This window comes from Neolamprologus multifasciatus, chromosome 9, assembly GCF_963576455.1.
Source record: "Neolamprologus multifasciatus chromosome 9, fNeoMul1.2, whole genome shotgun sequence".
Taxonomy (NCBI): domain Eukaryota; kingdom Metazoa; phylum Chordata; class Actinopteri; order Cichliformes; family Cichlidae; genus Neolamprologus; species Neolamprologus multifasciatus.
In genome coordinates this window covers 12980835-13002485 of record NC_140447.1, presented here as the reverse complement: position 1 = coordinate 13002485, position 21651 = coordinate 12980835, and the positions used below count along the sequence as shown (strand labels likewise).

General features: G+C 41.8%; 1 protein-coding gene across 2 annotated transcripts in view; it reads right to left on the bottom strand.

Annotated features, from left to right (window-relative positions):
* Positions 1-21626, bottom strand: part of LOC146511222 (uncharacterized) — a 54978-nt gene extending 33352 nt beyond the window's left edge. Inside the window, exons 1-7 of one of the 2 annotated variants that reach the window (XM_085172191.1) lie at positions 21250-21626; positions 18245-18415; positions 14281-14378; positions 13524-13668; positions 3208-3357; positions 1928-2043; positions 1661-1806 (exon numbers count right to left, since the gene is read on the bottom strand). In XM_085172191.1, the coding sequence (XP_085028317.1) occupies positions 1699-1806; positions 1928-2043; positions 3208-3357; positions 13524-13668; positions 14281-14378; positions 18245-18415; positions 21250-21409 (948 nt within the window). In that variant the 5' untranslated portion in view covers positions 21410-21626 and the 3' untranslated portion in view covers positions 1661-1698. Of the gene's footprint in view, positions 1-1144; positions 1807-1927; positions 2044-3207; positions 3358-13523; positions 13669-14280; positions 14379-18244; positions 18416-21249 lie in introns of those variants that run through there. The other variant, XM_085172190.1, reaches the window with a different exon arrangement.
* Positions 21627-21651: the final 25 nt, after the last annotated feature.

Genomic DNA, 21651 nt, shown 5'->3' with positions numbered 1-21651 from the left:
ACACCTCCTAGACCTAATGAGGTCTTTGTCTGTCTGTCTCTATTTTACTCTCGCACACACACGCACATACGCATCTATATACTCCTTTAAATCTTCCCATGAGACATTTTTATTTAAGAGGTCACTGAGGAGTTCAAACAAACTTTCATGCAGAGAGAACCAAGTTGTTGTTTTTTTCTCAAGAATCTCCAACATGCTAAATTAAGGGGAAGTATGCGCCAAAGCCACAGGAATGCTTAACCTGGCACAGACCTGATAATAAGCGCTAAATTTTCTGCAGTAATTGTATTGCTACAGTTGCTAAATCACACATGCAAGCAGACACCTTAACCCAGTTATCAAGTGTTTCTTCAGTCAAAGGAGCAACTGCGAGCTCCTGCAGGTTTGCTGCTTTCGACATCTTGTTAGTCTTTTGAGTTGGAGTCGTTTTGTGGTCACATGACTCTCCAGCAGCGGCACAAACAGTAAAGATGATCTGCATGCTAAAAGACATCTTCCTAATTCCTCAAGAGTCGTCTGCCACATTCAGTTCAATTCAATGTTATTTATATAGCGCCAAATCACAACAACATTCCCTCAAGGCGCTTTATATTGTAAGGTAGACCCTACAATAACACATACTGAGAAAAAACACTGAATGTGATACATTGAAAATTTTCTATTTCCCACAAAAATGTGGTTGTTCAGTGGTTTCTGGAGGTTTCTAGACGCAATTGGTCACAAAGAAGGTGCTGTGACAAAAAAAACTCCTTATGATTGCTTTGGTCACCCATAGAGTGCGTAGAAGATGCAAACTTGTCTGCAAATAGCCAAGTACACTAGCTAAGATCTCGCCAAGTGGTAGAAAAAGTGCAATACACACTTGAAACACAGAACATTTGCCTTCAAAGCAAAAGTTGTCCCTCTGCGCGTCAGCTAACATGTTTTTTCCCAGCGATGAGTGGTTCTCAGAGGCTCACTGACTGGTCTCTAGGCCTGTGTGATTGGGACAACTGAATTCCCAGTGACTGCCCTCAATCTCCAGCAACCATTTGCCAAAGAGTCAGGGATATATATTCATATTTTGGTTGGCAGATGGCTGCGAATTGGTCCTTCACGTAGAAATCAGTCCACATCCACAGGGTGTCAGAAACAACAGAGAAAATCAGGAAAGCTCTCATTTTATTAAAAGTAAATATTATATGTTGCTTTTCATACGACACATTTTTGAATTTGGGGGAAGTTTAGGGGATTATTGTGTTTTACATTGAGAAATGAAAGTCAAATTCTCCTCATAAACATCTGAAAACATCACTGAGGGAGAAAGTGGGCCGTGCAGCATGTGCACTTTGTGCATTTCAAATTACTAACACCAACTCTAAAATTATGTCTGGAGACAGTGCAGTAATTTTCAAAAACTTGTTGGCAGCCACCGCTCCACTGAGCTGCTCACAAGTGCAACTCACAACATAGTAAATTTTAAACCAAAGAGACGATATTAGTGGTAGAAAGATATTATCATTAGCTGTATTTCTTTTAAATTGAGCTTAATTATTGGATTTCACTGTAACTGTAATTGCTTTTAAAGCAGATAGGAAGTGAGTACAGACATAAAAAAAAAAAATACTTTCAATTTGTGGACAAAGAGTTTGAAAGTGTGCAGCAGGATGTGTTGGATCACCTGAAGTCACACTTCATAAGGTTAGTGCAAGCTAAATCCTATGAGAACTTTCCTCCTCTTCCTACTCCAGAAGTAAATTTGAGTGCCCCAGCAACAGCTTCTGCTTGGATGACAGGAATCCCATGGTCGATTTCATACTGCATGGCCTGGACAACAAAAAAAATGTACATGTATTACATGTATTACTACAACCCTTCAGCCATTAACAACGGTGAACTCATTTTAAGCTATTATCCCATCAAAATGTGTAAATATGGATCTGCCTACCTGTGTGAAAGACGGAGCGTCATAGCAGCCGTACATGGCTGAAGCACGGTCGGCTCGCAGACACTGCTGAGGGAAGGAGCTGATCTGCTCTGCTAGCTCCAGCGCCGCCTGTAAAGCTGTGGTTGCAACATGAACCCAATCAACACAGTGAAAACAAATGTGCAGTGTCCATATGTTAGGAAACGTGTCCATTCCCAACACAGAGAATACACAAAGATCCCCAACGTACTGCATTTCAATGTGTTTTAATGCTGCCACTGGGCCTTCGCGTCACTTTGCCTCCTCACCCACATAAAAGCACTGGAACACATCCAGATCAGCCATTTGGAAAAGAAACTACACCTCATGATGGCACACTCTGATCTGCCTCTCTACATGATGAAGTGCTACTTCTTCGCTTTCCTCTGATGTTAAACTTGAGCTAAGTGATCATCCTTCGGAGAGGCAATTGTGGGAAGAAGTGTTTCCTAAAAGAATTAGCTAATCTTCTTCTAACATCTAAGGATGGAGGAGGGGGAATCATGAAGACCACATGGAGATGCTTTTTTTGGATTTAAGCATAGAAGAGACTTTATGCATTAATATAACACAGGAAATGCCACATTGAAATGTGTGTGTAGCTTAATCCTGAAACGGCCGTTTGAAGGGAAAGAGACAGCACTAATGGGGATTTATAGCTCCAGGGTGGCGTTGAAGCCACAGCGCCTGCTTAACCTAACCCAGCTCCATCCATGTAGCACGTTAAAGACAGAACCATACGTTTTTGGACAAGGTCACTTTTTGCTTCTGTACAACAACACAATCAGATTTAAATCAGTCAATCAAGATGTAATTAAAGCTTTAATTACGGCTTTAATTCAAGTAAAAAAAAAATCTAATATTGAGTATCTGTTATCACTTTTAAAGCAAGAACTTTTCCCAGAGTTCCCAGTGTTTCCTCTTCCCTGAGCCTGGTTCTGCTGGATGTTTCTTCCTGTTAAACAGGGGGTTTTCCTTCCCACTGTCACCAAGTGCTTGCACATAGGGGGTTATTTGGTTCTTGGTGTTTTCTCTGTATTATTATAAGGCCTTGATGTGACTAATGTGATTTGGCGTTATACAAAATTGAATTGTTTTATCAATTTATGATTAAATAATAAAAGTTAAAAAACAATCACTTCAAGTATTTTTAGCAACATTTTGGTGCTTGATAATTGTAAATACTCAGTGCTGGGATGCTGAGGTCTAATATCCCGTACTAACTCACAAAATGATGTTGCTAAAACACTCAATTTACATACCTTGGCCATCAGGAACGACTCTATTGGCCAGTCCATATGCGAGAGCCTCTTGTGCTCCAACTGGCCGTCCAGTCAGAATCAGGTCGAGTGCTCTTGATAAACCAATTAGACGTGGGAGGCGCACCGTGCCTCCATCAATCAGTGGAACACCTAGAAAAGGATTTCAAATATAAAATATATATCTGAGCCTACTGTGCATGAAAGACATTAGTTCTACTGCTGTGCTTCCTTTTACTTTGACAGTACATAACACCTTGTTATACTCATCAGATTACTCCTGAATAAGTCTGAAGAAAACTGATAAATCATTTATGTTTCATCAAAGAAACATTTCCTACTGTGACATTTTAAATGGTGCATTAAATACAGTTTCTTTTCATTTTTCCCTGAGGTTAGACCAAATAAACAAAATCTAACCAATAAATTACACCGCTCCAAAAAAATCACATTAAAAAAAACCTTTTAATCCGAGTATAGCATCAATCATTTAAACTTCTGGGATATTGGTCAGTTAAGTGGCTTGTTAATCAGTTTGAACTGCTTTGGTGTGAATGAAATTAACAGGTGCACTAGAGGAGCAACAACGCTTTTGCTTTTGGTTAGGCTACTGTCACTACTGATACCATGAGGTGATACCTGGATCCTACAGAGGTTCCACAGGCAGTCCAACATGCCATTGCCAGAAGGTTTGTTCTAGTTTGTCCCTCAGCAGAGTCTCAAGAGCATGGAGGAGATCGCCGGAGATGGGCAGTTACTCTAGGAGAGCTGGACAGGGCCGTAGAAGGTCCTAACCAATCAGCAGGGCCATCCCATCAGCATGTACTCCTTCAGAGGAGTTGGACTGGAGGAGCTGGACTAGCTGTGCAAACTCTGTAGGATCCAGATATCCTCCTCATGCCACCAGTAGTGACAATGACTCTAGCCAAATGCAAAACTAGTGAAAAAACAGTCAGAAAAGCTCAACAGGGCCCTTAACCTATCAGCGTGACCACTGCTGCTCCTTTGTGCTTTAAGGAACATGATGAGCATTGCCAGAGAGCTACAAGATGACAACACACCACTGGTTTCAATATCTCTGACCAAACAATCAAAAACATACTTCATGAGGGTGGCCTGAGGCCCCGACGTCCTCTAGTGGGACCTGTGCTCACTGCTCAGCACCATGGAGCACAATTACCATACCAGAGTCCACCAGTGGTGCCCTGTGCTTTTCACAGATGCGAGAAGGTTCACCCTAAACACACGTGACAGATGTGAAAGGGTCTTGAGAAGCCGTGGATAACACAAGCCAAATCCACTGAGGGACGCACAGACATCTACGAGGTAGGAAATGCTTCCTGACTCCCTTTAGTATCGAGACGACATCTTTGGACCCATTCAGACTCTACGCTGGTGCAGTGGGTCCTGCTGCACGACAATGCCCAGCCTCATATGGCGAGATTATGCAGGCAGTTCCTGGAGGAGAAAGCAATTAATTCCACTGACTGGCCCCCACGCTCACCTGACCTAAATCCAAGACAACACCTCTTTATGTTTCTGCCCATCTGATGCCGTTCCTGCAATTACAATTTTGTCAAAATGGACTAGCCTGCTGCATCACTTTTTCACCTTGATTTCATGGATGTCTTTGAGTTCAGCCCTCTGTAGCGTCATCATTTTCATCTGCCTAAAACAATGTGTCATCCTTTCATTCCTAACATATTACCCAGTCCATATTAGTGTAGATATCCAGCACGATTTTCTCCCACTGAGATCTGATAAGTTTTAAAATCATTCCTTTCATTCTTTTGCAATGAATAAAACAAATAAAAACATACTTGAATAATAAGCAGTCTGGAGTAAAGCCTGAAGTTCCTGAAAAAAAAAGATCTTTAAATAAATATTAATGAACTGCACGAGATTAAAGTGAATGCAGGCTGCTGTGCCGTGTGTAACATGTTCATTAAAAGTCGCTCAATTTGTGTGGAAACAGCTGATGAAACACTACTGACTTTCTTTACATCAGTGCAAGAAAACTCCTCTTTACTCTTAGTCTCAATGGACACATTCGCATTATTACTGCGTCCAGCGGAGAGAAATCGGGTGAAAATAAGAGGGAACGCTGCAAGGTACCGTAAACTTCTGGCATCAGCCCTAATTTCTAAAGAGCACCAGCTGCAACTGGCACACTTTCTACCATTCAGTTCTCCCAAGCTCCACACCACAATCCCAACTCCCTAATTCCTCCAAGTCACTGATTCTGTTTGACCGCCTCTTATTGAGAGCACATGTGTAGAACATGTTTTCATAACCCCAAATCATCATGCGAGCTTTCAATTTTTTCTTCCTCCCCCTCTTTCATTCTGCGGAGAGTCACGGAAATAATGCGATTCTATTCATACTCAGTGAGCTACTCTGTCTCTCCGTGTCGTTCAAATAAATTAAACTGGAATACGCGGAATACCAGCGCCAATACATGTGCGACCAATCCAGGGGCCTGGTCCAGGTTGAGACAGTCGGCACATATGGTGCTCTCACAGGCTGAAGACTGTAATTAGACGAGTGAGGGAGGGGGTTTCTACACTGTCCGCAAAGATGAGATTTCACTCAGTTCTTTTCAGTGTTTCGGTTTGTGTGAATGCAGGTTGTACTGTGGCCGCCTAAACCTAGTTTGTTTTGATCTAAAAGTCACAGTCCTTTACTGAGAAGGCGTGTTGATATCCATTTTGCCTACTTGGATACATTTCTTTTCAACTAAATGAGCTCCTTAACAGTCTTTGCATGGGTTAAATGACCCCGTTGCTGGGAGTCACTGCTACAATCCTCAGTGACAGAGAAATAACGAGAAGATTGTGCTGCTTGTTAACCCCAGTGTTATCAATCTGATTGCAGGAAAAGACAGAAACAGGAAGTCAGTAGAGTGACACAGACACATAACTGTTTGAAAAATGTCGAGAAGCACGCTGAGCTTAAATAAGGCCTGAAGAAGACAGAGCCCGACTCAAAGAAGAGCAGATAAAGACCAGGTTGACCCCCTAGTCTCTGTCTTTTGGTGCTGCTGTTGGCACCGCTGCTATCAGCTACCGGAAAGATCTCCCTTCTTATCCACAGCAGCCGTCTCCAGCACCTCCACCCTTGGCAGCCCCACTCCACCCCTCTTTCTCTGATAGTCCCGTCTCTGATGTGTCCTGTTTGACAGACCTGCGCTTTGTCCCACATGAATAGGAGCTCAGAAGCAGTTTTTAACTAAAAAGGTATGTTTGGCTTGAAAGAGGCTGGCTGTGGTGGAGATCCTCTTTAAAGGTGGTGGTGGGGGGACGTTTGAGCAACGATCCTGATGCTGAAGATAAAAATACGATGTGGATTTGTCATCTTTGGTCCTTAGTAATGAGCCAGATATTTGAAAAGCAGTCAGCTCCCTTTTTTGTTCAAAGCAGGGCTAAGAATGAATCAGCAGAGCCTATTGTTTAATAACCAGACAGAAGAGTGAGTTCTCTTCCTGCTTATCTGACTGATATGTAAAAGTCTAGAGGACAGATGATATCTGCTCTTTTATCTTCTTGCTGCAGACTTTGAAATGTGTTGCCCTGTGACAGAAACTTCCAGTCATTATAGTTTTGTATAAAAATGTCATAACATTACTTAGAAAAAGCAATTCTGAGTAATCATCGAATCTGTTCTAATGACACGAGACAACATTTAGAGAGCGGTAAAAATATTTTTCCGCTTGTAACTCGAGATGTTTCTGTATATTGACCATGAATTACTTAAAAGGACAGTTAACAGAAATGCACACCGACTTTAACGATCTGTGAACAATGGCTTTATATCTTTTCTCGTCTCATAAAAGATATAACTCTGGTTCAGAGCGTTAAAAGGACAAATATAAAGCACTGTTTACAATCTTCAGCCACCCTTTGTTTCTTTGTATTTTGTTTCCAAGGGGCCAGACTTTGATGTCATTTTTTAAAGTGATCTTGAGCAATAGTTTTCTGGGATTTCTAAAGGCTGTTCGATGTTTTATATTAACAGTGCTAAAGTGTTAACGTCTGGATTTTGTACTTGATCATCAGAGAAATGTTTTTTTTAATTTTTTTCGGTCAGTTAATAGTGACCTATAAATCAATCAAGCATAAGAAAACATCTCAGACTCAAAGGACCAATTTTAAAAGATTTTAAAAGTTACAAACACTCTGTTGTAAAAACACATAACTTGTTACCATTTATTTATTTGAATCTACAGAAATACCAAAGACAACACAGATTGACAGCAATAATATTGTTTACGCACTATCAAGCTGTTACATTGGAGGACGTGTGGCTATCAAAAAGCCATTTTTAAGGAAAGGAAACAGGAGGAAAAAGGTTTTAGTCTTCAAATTACACAAGAACTGGACTGAAAATTAGTGGCAGCAGGTCTCATGGAGCAATGAATCCAAATCTGAAATGTTTGGTTCAAATTGTGGGTCAGTATGTACAGAGGTCATTTTTCAGCATGACAGTGATCCCAAACACGCTGCTAATGCAGTAAAAACATACCTGGACAGTAAAACAGATCAGTCATGGACTGACATCCCCAGAGCAGGGACTTCAAGATTACTGAAGCAGTGTGGGATCATCTTGGCAGAGAACAGAACAAAAGCCAGCCAACATCCAAAGAAGAGCTTTGAATGTCCTTCAAGAAGCCAGGATAAAGATTCCTTAACACTACTTAAAGAAATGAGAAGAAAGCTCGACTACAAGAGTTCAGGCTGCGTTGAAGAAGAAAGTTGGTCAAATAAACATCAACTTTCAAGCTGTTTTTTTCTTAAATACTATGAATCCATGTATTCTTCCACGTTTCAATACTTTTCTGCACCTATTTCCCATTTTCCAAACAAACTATACAGAAATAAGAGGTGGCCCATCACTCTTAAAGCTCTAGGCATCAACTCATCATCGTTAGCATGAGTTAGGTACCAGGTCCCACGAAAAGGAAATAAGGCAACACACCCACCACTCTTTAGCTGCTAATAACCCCAAAACAGTGTGAAACGTGACACACTGGGGCATTCTGGTTTGCTCCTGGTGCTGCTGGCATCCTCACCACATCAAAGCAGAACCCACTACAATGGCCTCCCATGAGGGTAATGCGATTAAGTTTGATGTGGATTAACGATTTCCGGAGAACTCCAGACTAAATGGACAAGACCTTCAATTGGAAGCTCGCTTTGAAATACTGACTGGGAATCGAGGAAAATAACTGAGTCGGGCAGGGTCAGAAATGAGCACCACACAGCTAACTTGATTTCATGTGTTTAGCCCACTGATTTAATGCCAGGGCTGCGTATTGTTTAGTTTGCAGAGGGCTATTACACAAGACCACCAAGGCTGTAAATGGGGCCTCGAGCCATGAAAATGGCAGAAGGTGCAGCAACTCAGAAAAAGGGCGAAATCACATGTAAGTACTGTGCACGATAAGATCTAACAGGGAACAAGCTTCCCCTTAACCCTTAACTCTCTCCACCCATAAAGACGACATTTGACGACCTCCAGTGGCACCTCAGTTTATATCAATAAAGATGTTGTTGGCTAAATATTAGAATAGTTTCTAGGTTTTTCCACCCTCACTATCTTCTGAAGCAAACAGTCATTTTGTTCTATAAGCAGGCCTGAAATATATAAGATAAGAGCTTCAGTGATTACTTCTAAGAGGCTTTCAGGGGGTATAGAGTTAAACTATTAACTATTGTGATAATGCATTTTGTCAAGCCTCATTAAATCTAGAGCTTCACTCTAAAAAATACATCTGGCACTGTGTCCCTCAATTATTGGCTTCTTGTTTTTTAATTAGAATCCGCCATACCCATCCAGGAACACACAGACTTAAAATGGATTGGTTTATGTGTAGGAGGGGTCCCAAGTTAGTTAGACACAAAGACTAAGACAAGTGAAGTATTTTTATTTTCCATTTCCTACTCTAACTCTTTCTTTTTTTCCCTTTGTTATGTTCCTCTGGTTTAAGGAACCAAAATAACATGAGGGAATTAGGTAAGTGGCATGGTTTCTCATTCAGGGCTGAAAATTCAAAGAGCAGCAGACACCAACACCAGATTCCTGTGACGCAACCATCTCCTCCTTCTCATTTCCTCCTTGGCGGGGCAGAGGTGCCCCAGACAGGAAGCCACAGGTTTTGGCAGCCAATCACATGCCAGAAAACTGTCAGATCCTTGCGGTAACCGCTGGCCCACATCAGAGCAGCGCAGCGAGCCTCTGAGGGTTTTTCATCTCCAAAACCACCAGGGATTCCCTCCGGCTGTTGCCATCTGTGCCTGGCCCAAAAAACGGTTACAGAATTCGACCATTAAAAGGAAATAATCACTAAGAAACGCAGGATCTTTAAATAAACAGTGCGCCCAGCAGAACAGCAGTACTTTTGATGTGAAAGGCTTGGGAAGTTTGGTTTTTAATTGTTTAGCGTTAGCATTAGAAGACTTTTAAACTTTAATGTTAAGCCTCTTTTTTTGTGTGTTAAAAATTGAACTCCTAAAAAGTGGCTTTTTGTCAAGCCTCATTGGATCTAATGTTCCTTCACCCACAGGTTCATTTAAGAAAAACAACAGACAAAACACCACCTACAGGTTTAAGGAAGAGGAAATGTTGGTAGGGAGGCCAAAGCTATGCAGAAAGTGAGTATAAAACTGGTGAAGCCACAGTAAAACCGCTCTTCTGCTAAACGAACATCTGAATGAAAAACCACAGCGGTTTCGGCTAAGCTGGAGGAAACGACGCTAATGTGTTGACAAACAAAATATGTGGCAATCAAATATGAGGCTCAGAATTAATTACTGGGAGGAAATGTGTAACTTAATGTGTCGACACCGCAGTAATCCTCATTTCTGCCTCCCAAACATAGTTCTGAGATGAAGGAAGAGCGCAGATGTTGGCTTCGTCTCGTTGCTGATGAGACGTCCAGAGTGGAGGCCGATATTTCTAAAAACCATTTAAGAAAGCTTGTTTTCAGAGACAAACCGAACCCACTGTTGAAAGGACAACTTTTGCATCATTTCTACTCTTTCCAATGTTTTTTTTCAGAAATTAGAAAATGAAATTAGCTACTTTCAACTGCTGCCTTACTCTCTGGGGTCACCAAAGAGGGTCGCTCCATATTTTTTTTTATGCCAGATGCCCTTCCTGATGCAATCCCAAACTTATTTGTTCACCCTCCTGCAATTAAACCTGGGATATCTTGTGAATGCATAAACAAGTAAACTATGGATCCAATGGATGGTTGGATGGATGCTGTGTAGTATTGCTCAGGCGCCAATCTGTCTCCGTAAGGCCAGTCCAGTTGACTCCATTCAGCATGAGTATATAAGCTGGGCATGAGGAGCTCCCCATTTAGCGGGTCAGCAAGCATCTCCTGCTAGTGAAGGAGCGAATTTTTCATTGAGTGTTTTTCTGCCATTTTGCTTCTTCCAGCATTTAGGGCTCAAACCTGGATGGATGCAGCGGCCGTTGATATGTGGGTTAAACACATCACCAAGACACTTGTACTGTTGCTCCGCTCATCACTTAGCCCAGTGTAACACTAATAAATAGTTTGCATGACAACATATCTTGACAAAATGTTAAGCACAAGCAGCTGCACAGACTCCAACATTGAGTAACGTGAGAAGACATTAAAGGCTGCAGAATAATGACAGTCTATGGTAGTGCAGGCTCGCCATGAGCCTTGCTTTGACTGTTGCCTTCTGTCTGCCACTGGGTAGGACATTTACCATTGTTCTGCTGGCAGCTATTGGTGATATCTTTTTAGTTTACTAGGTAACGCTGCTATTAAACAAATTGGTCGGTGTCACCGGATACCACTTGTCCCTCCCATATCTACTGACATGGAAGACTACATATATACATAGATCTTTTTATTTTTTTATTTAATTATCATGTAAAGAAAAAAAATACTTTGTCACAACATGACTTATTTCAATGGGTATAAAAAATTAATTTAAACAAATCCAAGAGTCATTTGAAACAGAAATTAAACAATAATGACAGTAAAATACAGTGACAGTAAAAATACATATAAAAAAATACACAGCAAGTAGAGCTGAGTGTTCCCTACACTGAGGACATGGCACTACTCTGTCTGTGAGGATGAACTGCATAGTCGGTCAGCAGATGAGGGCACTGCTCCCCTGTTAAATTACAGGCTTAGATAATAAACCATGCATGTTTACACTCTAAATCTAGTACTCCCAGTAAATTATAGTACAACAGCTGTATTTATAAACACTATGGTTGGATTTTAAGCTGTCCGGCAGCACGGTCAGAGGAGTGACAGCTCTATGAGAGAAGCTGCGATGCTCCAACACGAGCCACTTTTACCGAGTGAAGCCAGCAATGGGATCAGGATTAAAGTGTTTACAGCAGATGCTCTAAAGTACTGCTTGGTTGTTTAACAGTAGAATTGACTCAGCATGCAAACGTTGCCTGTAAGCTACTAGACGCCAAAAAGGGAAAATGTTGTTTATGAGGAAATTGTGTGACATAAATAATATGTAAGCCCTGTTTTGGCCCTGCAGTGGAAACCTGGCAGTTGGCTGCTTCCTCTTCTACTTATCAAGACTGCCCAGCAGACTCTGGCCATGATGCCAAAAGGTCACGGTCACTGGTGTTATCGCGCTGCCTCCGTCCTCGCACACAAACAAGAGGAGGCTCGGTGATAACACAGGACAGAGTAACAGAGTTGAAAAATAGAAACAGTGTCAACTTCCTGGCATTAGGACACGAGTGATGTATGTTTGGATGCAAAGAAAAACACAAGGACACTTTCACGGGCAGATATAATTAGCTGAGCACACACACACACACACACACACACACACAGAGGTAGAACAAAAAACAGAAAAGAAGGGGAAAAAAGAGATGGCCTGCCAAAAAATAGGTCCCCCTGGTTCTTGTGTTACTACTGACAGGCTTGGATTGGTATTAGTAACAGAAGCAGGATTAACTGAGAAAAAGCATGGCTGTTAATGTCATTACAACTACGACTTTGGTAAAGCATTTAATAGATATAGCACTGCAACTACAAGTGGCAGGAAATTAAGAACGGCCAGCTGCAGCACTTCTTTTGATCATTATATATTTTGGTATGAATACTAGTCATTAAAGTAAAGACATCAGTGTATTTCTAATATTAGGCTTGTTGTGTACAAAAAGCACACAAACAGAAGTAGCACTACTAGCAGAGTAGCAATAAGAGCTCACTGGATAACCTGAAATGCTTTGGCTATTGTCTAATGACTCTGGGGATATCCACTGATCTATCCCTCCATCCATCCATCTTCTTCCCCTTAACCAGGGCTGTGTTAGAGGGGCAGCATCTTAAGAAGAGAAACCCAGACCTCCCTCCCTAGCTACCTCTTCCACCTTATCTGGGGCTTAGTGAGGCATTCCCAGGCCAGTCAAAAAATGTGATTCCTCCAGTATGTCCTGGGTCTACCCAAGGGCCTCCTTCAAGTAGGACATGTCCATAACAATTTACTCAGGAGGCATTATGATCATCTCAGTCAGGAGGAGTAGCAGCTCTACTCCGAGTCCCCCTCAAATGACTGAACTCTTCCCCTTATCTCTAAGGGAGAGGCCAGCCAACCTTGTGAGCGCACTCATTTCTGCCAGTTGTATCCACGAACTCATGCTTTTGGTCACTACACAGAGCTCGTTATCATAGGTGAGGTTAGGGACATAGATCGAGTGGTAAATCGATAGCATTTGCATTTACACTTACTTCTATCTGTCAGTTTCCTGCTCCCCTCTTCCCTCACTTGTGAACAAGATCCCGAGATACTTTAACTCCTCCACTTGGGGCAGCAATTAGTCCCTGACCTGGAGTGGACACTCCACATTTTCTGACTTCTAGGACACTGGCAAGTATTTTGGGGGTTTGGTGTAACCACCAAACATCCAGACCTCTGGATTTGTGGGCCTTCTTCAGACCATAGATAATAGTTTCGAGAATCCATTTTCAACAAATTGACTATATACCTGCATGCAATCAAAGCCTGCTCGACTATAATTGTCAGAACCATTTGGACTAGAACCAGAAAGATTCTGGTACCAAAAATCTTCCCCCACTTCTATTATTAGATGTAGTATCTGCCATGGTGGTATCTGAATGTCTGGATTGTGAGCAGGGCTCTGCTAAAAGACATAAAAAACATTTTAGTATCTAGTTTTTTTGTCAAAACAAAGCAGTAGTGGTGACAGTCACCAGTTTGTTGACAGACCATACAGCACAGTACAATAGTAACTGAAGCAGTAGAAGAGATAATAGCAGCGTGGGGTGTTAGACGTACCAAACCTGCGGCAGAACACTCCCATGACGGCGCTCTCCTCCACCACTCTCAGATCTGCCAGCAGAGCCAGCTCCAACCCTCCAGCCACGGCGAAACCACTCACTGCTGCTATCAGGGGCTTTGACAGCTGTAAACGGGACGGGCCCTGGAGGAAACAGCTGGATTAGTGACTGCAAACATACACGCACACTTAGACCGTACGCAAAGCCAAATGACTACAATCAACACACACTCAACGAGGAACAAATATTCCCAGAACTAAATGTGTAAATTGTTGTCTGTGTATATTTATGTATGTATGTTTTCACTATCCACTTCATGCTTTTTGGGGTTTATCTACTGAAAACGTTCCAGATTTCATTTGCCAATTCATTTCTCAAACTGTCAAACAAAGGGCTGAAATATGATCCAAGTTCTGGCCGTAGCTGAACAAATGAAGCACTTTGTATTGTGCACGAGATATAAGGCTATAATTTTCTGCACAGGAGGTCCACTCAATCCCAAAGCCTTTGCATGCGATCCTAACAGACCTTTCAGACCTGCACTTTTCCTGGCTTACAGTACATCATTTGTGTTATGATTCGTCCTTTCGTCGAGTGGCACGACTGTACGAGAAGCCAGGGCTTTCTGCTTATGCATCTGTAGTTACCGAGGTATTTCCATGATTCAACATGAGCCCCTAAATCTATTTTTATATACATTCTATTCAAACCCTTTAACATCATAAGGAAATATACATCTAACCCTCACCACTCACCATTGGACCAGGACCCTTTGTGACATCTTGCTCCAATTTCGAGGGGCCTGTGTGATTGGCCAGCTCTTTCAGATCATAACCAGCGCAGAAATTCCCTCCTGGAAGAGACCGCAAAATTACAAAGTATGGCAGCTGGAAAGTCAGAGAGGAAGGGAAAATGACGAGGATGAAAAAAACAACAAGTTGAGCTGGAGTCTGAGCGCTACAATTTGGACAGCACAGCTTGCTTTGGGCTGGCTGGCACACAAATGCTTCTCTCCCCCCTAAAGAAGCAGAATCCGATGCATAGGCACAGATCGCGCGTGTGCTCGCATACATGCAAATGCACACACATCATATTCTCATTAACAGAAGAGTAACATATTGCAACCACAGCCCCATCCTGTTGGATTCATGTGGTAATTACAACATTGCCCGAGAGGCCTACAAACACTGTGTCACAGTTTTGGGCAGGGACTCATAAAATCCTCCTCCCTCTGTAATGTAACAGTAATGAAAACAATTTTAATGAATGCATGCGGAAGCAACACCCATTGACTGGGAGCTTTTGATTGCAGCTGTGGGTCAGCACAAGGCAATTACAGAAACACAGTGTGTCACCCTGTTCATGGGAGCAGCATTGTGAAGGAGCACCCTTATCTCCTTTGTCCTTGTAAGAGGAAATGAGCAGAAGCAAAAGACGGATCACAAGGAAACCTTCAGGTTTGTTACCGAAGAAAGGAATCCGCAGATGTTCATCAATGTTACGAGAATTGAAACAGTTTTGTTTCCACAGACGTTACAAAAAGATGCAGTTTCACAGGGATAATAAGAAGTGGAAAGTGTAGGATCCAAAAGTACGTGGACAAGGGTTCATCTGCTTTTTTTTTCTATTTACTTATTTATTTATTAAGAATTTAACTAAAACAAAACACATAAACTCATCATTGGTCAACCTGATCAAGGCAAATAAATAAAATCCCTGAGGATGTCACAGCTGATATCGTATTATACGCTAACATCTCAGCCTGAGAGCACACGAGCATTTCTCCTTAATTTCAACTCTTCTCTTCAGGCCATCACAGCCAAACCTTCCAATGCTGACAAATAAAACCGGGCTACAGAAATGCAGCAGCCACCTCACTTTAAAAAAAACAAACAACTATAAATGGCACAAAAATGAAAAATACCAACCTAAAAAAAGCCACCAAACACAAGAGCCTTACTCCATTATGTTGGCTCCATAATCTGGCACGCTAACTCTTCTTTAGTGACTCCGAGCCAAATATGTTAGAAATCACTATATAATTGTGTGCTTACATTTTTATGAAGCAATTTTTTCGGTTTCAACATGGCATTTTGACATATCGCAGCAGAAATAAAAATAAAACTATTATCGATGGCTGAATTTCACTGAGCTCGCTGAGCTTTATGTTGCTGGTGTTGCACATCCTGGTCCGCTGACTGCTTCTCTAGAACGCACCCGAAAGAAGCGCATGTGAGAGTGCAAATCAGCCGATCTTTAACTGCAAAGTGTTTACTAAAAAAGCTAATGGTCTGGTGCACTAACCACACCTCATTCTGCCCGTGTTCAGGCAGCTCTCTCACCTTTCCTTACTGTATGCAACATGTGAGAAAGGACAGCTGTAGAAAATATTGTGAACGGCTTACTGACAGTCAGGTGATAAGAGCCGCTAATGTGCAAACACCTGTACGTCACCTGCTGTGGTGTTTCATGCAGCAGTTGAACTGAAACAGCACTTTGTGACAAAGTAAAACTTCCCTCTCTTTAAGAATAAAATGCTAACTTTTAATGTGCTTCCTCATAAATCTGAATGAACTACATGAGCAACTAGTTAATACTGTGACCAACCCATGATAACCAGCTTTGCCTCCTTCCTCTGTCTCACTCTCTGGAGCTACTGCAAAATTAAAAAACATTCAAAGTGTCTTTCCATCTGTTCAGGTCTTACAGTGACACAGCTGATTGCACCTGAACCACAAACGCCCACAGAAATCTGAATCTCAAACACTCCAAATATGTCCGAGCATATTCAAAACCCGCTGAAAGCAATTACTCTTAATTTCATAAGTTTAAAAACACACATTCGGACGCTGAAGAATGAGAGCTGTGTCGGCGCTAATTTGAACAAAATGGATTCCTTATGTTTGCAGAACCACTACGTTGAAACTAGAAACTCCCCGCTTGTCATTTCGCAGCACAGACGCACTGCTAATCATCACTGAAGGTCAGTCGTCAAGTTATCCTGGAGCAGGAATACGGGACAGCCCGCTGACAGGAAACTGTGGCTCGATGATTAAAATCAGATTACAGATGTAGAGGGAATCGCGACAGAGCGACTTTTACCCACTGTGCTGCTAATTGCTCACCAGTTTAATAAAAGCTAATTACTCTGTTACACACACTGTTTTCATTTCACAGCGCCATCAGCAGCCATCATCTGGAGATGCTCCGGCTTTTGGAGTGTACGCTCTGACGCTGGAGCAGACAGGTTGATCCAGACTGAAGACATTATTTCCACCAAAGGAAGGAGTGTGTGGGATATGATTATTTTTAGAAGCATTAGGAGCTGTGGCATAATTTTGGATCTGCGGCTGACATAGTGCAGGCTACCTTACAAGTGTGGGTGTGTGTGTGTTGTTACCGAGTGCACTCTTGCTTAGTCATCTCATTGTTTGGTTGAGATCTAAGCAGCCATAGTAGCAAAGCTGGGTAAAGCGGATGTGAGGGAAGGTGGGATGAATGCTGAGGATGGAAGTAAGGAAGAAATTAAGGGATGGAAAGAAGTTACGTCCATTTTTAGTGAGTATCCCATTATATCCTACAACTGCATTAGACTGTGGCCAGAAATGGCCTCCCGCTCTGATTTGTAAGGTTGCTCCCGACGCATTCATTGGAGTGTGAATGTTAGATAGAAGGTACTGAGGAGAGGAAGGAAGTGCTTGTAGAGTGATTCATCACTCCAGAGAACACGCCACTGCTCTAGAGTCCAGTGGCGGCGTGCTTTCCGCCACTGTATCCGATGCTTTGCATTGTGCTTGGTGATGGCCACATGAAGTTTGGAGGTTTGTAGCGATTGACTGTGCAGAAACACCGCTGTGCACTATGACCCTCAGCATCCGCTGACATTGATCCAGTTTTACTCTTTGCACTCTTAATGCTAAGCCAACAGACTGATGGCTCTACCTTTGCAGTTTTTCTCCATTGCTTTGATGTAGTTGTCACATCAAGCACTCACAATCACAGCGACTGAGGAGAATTACCTCTACAGACACTGAGTGTGGTGTCAGTCTCATTATCTTCTCAGCAAGTTAACAAAGATGTGCATTTCTTTCCAGGCAGTGTTTCTTTAATGGTGGCCTTTAAACCTGGGGGTACTATTTCTTTATTTTAAAAAATATGTTACAACTCATTCCTAGAATAATTACACTCTAAGGTACATTAAAGGAGAATTTTAAATATGTTCTTTTAAAAAACTAATTTGATATCCAGCATATTTCTGTTACAGCAAATGAATGAAGAATGAAACAGTCGTGCTCTCTGTGAGCAGGAAGCCAAGTTTCCATTTTTAACTAATACATAAGACAAGGTATAAATACTGCTAAAACACAGAGAATGAATTAATACTAAGACTTTTTTTCTCTCTATTTCCAGTTAAAAGTTTGTTGGTTACTCACTCAGACACTGTTGCCACAGCGTTTTTTTCCCTTCAGCCAAAATTATTGCCCGGCTTGAAAATCAACTCATTTTAAGGCGAAATGCTCACAGAGATATTCCTTAATATTCACGATCGGCTGTAAGCCTGACGTGCTTAAGTATTAATTACAGATAAATAAGAGGATGAGAATCTGGGCGACACTTAGGAGGATTACTACTAACAAAATCTCTTAACAAGACTCTGTAACGCTTCTGCAAATATCTGCCTCAATTTAAGCCTCAACCTTCCCCACACGACTATCTTACCTTTCCCATGCAGGATAGCCACGTTCAAGCCTGGGTCACTGTCAAAGGCCTTCAGCTCCTCCAGCAGACGCCTCGCTGTCTCCTGGTTCACCGCATTACGCACCTCGGGCCGGTTTATTGCCACAGTAACCACGGATCCCGTTCTCTCCGAGACCACAGTCTGACCTGCAGCTAATGACAGAGAACGAGAAAGATGCACAGGGAGAAACCAGTGCGGCCCACAACACTTAGAAAGAGGCTTACCCAGAGACGTTAAGCTTTAACTTCACAGTAGGCGGGATGGAGATGGGACGTAAATTGTCTTATGTGGACAGAGTTGATAAAATAATGACAGTGAACGAGGCTCTGAAAGATATCATCTGGGCTGAGGTGAGCACTTTGGGTCAGTGTGTGTGTGCCAGTGATTGTGGCCTTAACTTGCAGCAGGCAGTCAACCTGACATTGTTTAGGTTCATCCCGGGAAACCGAGCGTCAACCACACCCAGAGGAAACTACATCCAGGAGAGAAGCTACTGGATGTGTTCACCTCACAGGCTATTCTGAGGATGACAAAGCCCGGTGAAGTGAGGCACAAAGACAATTTGTCCCACACCGCATTTTACACTCATACACTACCAGAGTGATTTCAAGGGAAAAGAAGCGTTTTCAGCGTTGTGTGCGCTCGGGGAGCCAGCAGGGAAAACAATTCAACTTTGCACTGTAACTGTTCGGGATTGGTTTTTAATTTGTGGGTTTGCAAAAAAATAAATAACCTCTAATATTTACAGTACTGTGCAAAAGTTTTGAGCCCTATTTTTTTCTTCTTCTTTTTTTTTAAGGAAGACGAGAACTACGTGGAGCAATTTATTGAAATACATCCAAATGAGTGGAAATACAGTATATAAGGCAAAAACAGTCAGTTTGAAAGTGATACCAATATTTGGTATTGCCACCTTTATTCTTCAATGACCTGTAATCATTTCTCTGCTTCAAGTCTATTCATTACATCGTTTCCACTTTCTCACTCTGTCAAACTCAATGCTGACATCGTTGCTCTAATCCAGGGGTCCCCAATCCCAGTCCACGAGGGCCGGTGTTCCTGCAGGGTTTAGATGTGTCCTTGATCCATCACAGCTGATTTAAATGTATAAATGACCTCAACATGTCTTGAAGTTCTCCAGAGGCCTGATAATGAACTAATCATTTGATTCAGGTGTGTTGATCCAGGGTGAGATCTAAAACCTGCAGGGACACCGGCCCTCGTGGACTGGGATTGGGGACCCCTGCTCTAATCCAATCATCTTCTTGTTCACCTCCTCAGAGCCAAACAGTCTCTACTCTGCATGCTTTACATCTTACTGCTCTTCTGTCATTTGCTTGTTCAGCACCATCAGGTCACTCAAAGCTCCATCCAAGCCTCCCATCTTCACCTTCACCACCACCGGTGTCTAAACTCTGGGGGGTCCTGTCCATACAATGGGTCATTAGTGTCGAGACACATTCTCCATCTCTTACATTTTAACTACTGATTTTATCTACTGTTCCTTTTTTTCCCCCCAATTTTAAATCATGCTTTTTACTTGTTTTTGTTTTTAATGTCTCTGTAAAGCACTTTGAATCACCTTGCTGTTGAATTGTGCTATATAAATAAACTTGCCTTGGCTCTGTAAATCCTGTTAATTTCTTCAAAATGATCTATCCTTATTCAACTGTCTCACTCAAACTTTCTTGCAGTCTTCAGGAAACGTTCTCCGGGTTTCCTGAAGAAGATTCGAGGCGCTTCCTTGGACGTTGTCACTATGACCACTTCATTAATGCTGTGGCCCGGGCTGCAAATTTAAATTTGGAATCACACTTCATCAGTCCTGTCCTCACTGATTTTCAGTCCAGTACTTGTGTAATGTGGAATACTTCAATACTTCCTCGCTGTTTCCCTTTCTTAAGAGCGCCTTCTTGACAGCCACGCTCCAACTGAGACCATTTCTGATAAGATTTTGGTGAACAGTAGATGGAACAACTAAAGCTCCGGGCCCTGTTTCAGGTCTTTACTAGATTTTATTCCTCATTTCTTAAGAGCATGACTTTCAGATACTGTTCATTTGCTGATTTCTTTAGCCTGCTACTTATTCTTTTATCCTCAACTTGTTAAGTTTTTTCAGATGTTAAGGACAACAAAATTTGATTGCATTATGCTGAAATAAGTTTATTAATAACGCTTCTGGAGTCACGTTGCTTGTGCAAAAATGCTTTTTTGTGCACCTCAAACTGTGTTGCATTTGGCATTTGTCATAGATTACAGTAAAGAAAGACGCACTGGTTCATCCCTTCAGTAAGGTGCAATTTCTATGCTTGAATGCTTCACAGCCAGTTTTAAAAATGGCTGTAGCCGTTGTGATGCCAACAATTGCTATCTGAAGAAGCTGATGAGCGTTTTCACCATCCCTACACTGAAGAAGGGAAAGACCGGTTATTGTTATGAAACCTCATGACTAATGATGTTGGTGACTGACAGTTTGTTAGCCATGACCTTGCAATTTCATACCACAGATAATCTTCCGTTTTAAAATCTAAAAATGAGCAAGAAGCTTAATTTGTTATTCAATAGGACCCAAAAATCAGTGACTGAGCCCATGAAACTTTTTGCAGAGGTCATACAGAAAGCTGTCTTGCCATAGACTTATGTCTTTTAGCAATCACAGCTATCTGAAATAACTTCATAAAGTCTGGGGGCCGATTACTCAAGAAGAGCAATTTAAAATGACAAGAAAGTCTGGCTTCTTGGAAGGAAAATAAAAATTTAAAAAAAAGCTCAAATTTATTATTATTATTAGTTTTTCCTCTTAGGAACTAAAAAAATGAATAACATCTGCTGTGAACAAGGATTATAAAATAAATACTGAAAAATACCCCAAAATTAAATCACAGCTGTTCACAGCTTGTTTCACCTTACTAGCAGCCTCTACTGCCCCCTAGCAGCCTGTACTGCCCCCTAGCGTTCATATCATGTGATTGCACTTTCCTCTCACCTCTTTCCGTGTCTTCGCCTCCATGCTGAGCGCTGTAGGATTTTACTGGAACTAAAATTGTCTTTATAGAGTCTTTTCCAGATGTTTTACTCTGACAATTAAACCTTAAAAGTGGTGTCAGTGTCCGCAAATGTTTTAGCGCCATTGCTAACACTCGCATGAAAAAACCTAGAAGGTCTAAATAAAAAACTACTTTAAAAAAAACGACAAAGTTCAGTGAAAAATATCTCAAAGCAAAAATATAACCTCAGCTGTACTTGACGAAGCTGGCTTACTTCGATTGAACTGTGCTATCAAGGAGCAACTCTTTTACCTTTCCGACTGAAACAAAAACAAATGCAAAAGGTTCTGGGACGCACACAAGCTTGGTGCATTGCAGTGGTAAAAACCGGAAACACACAG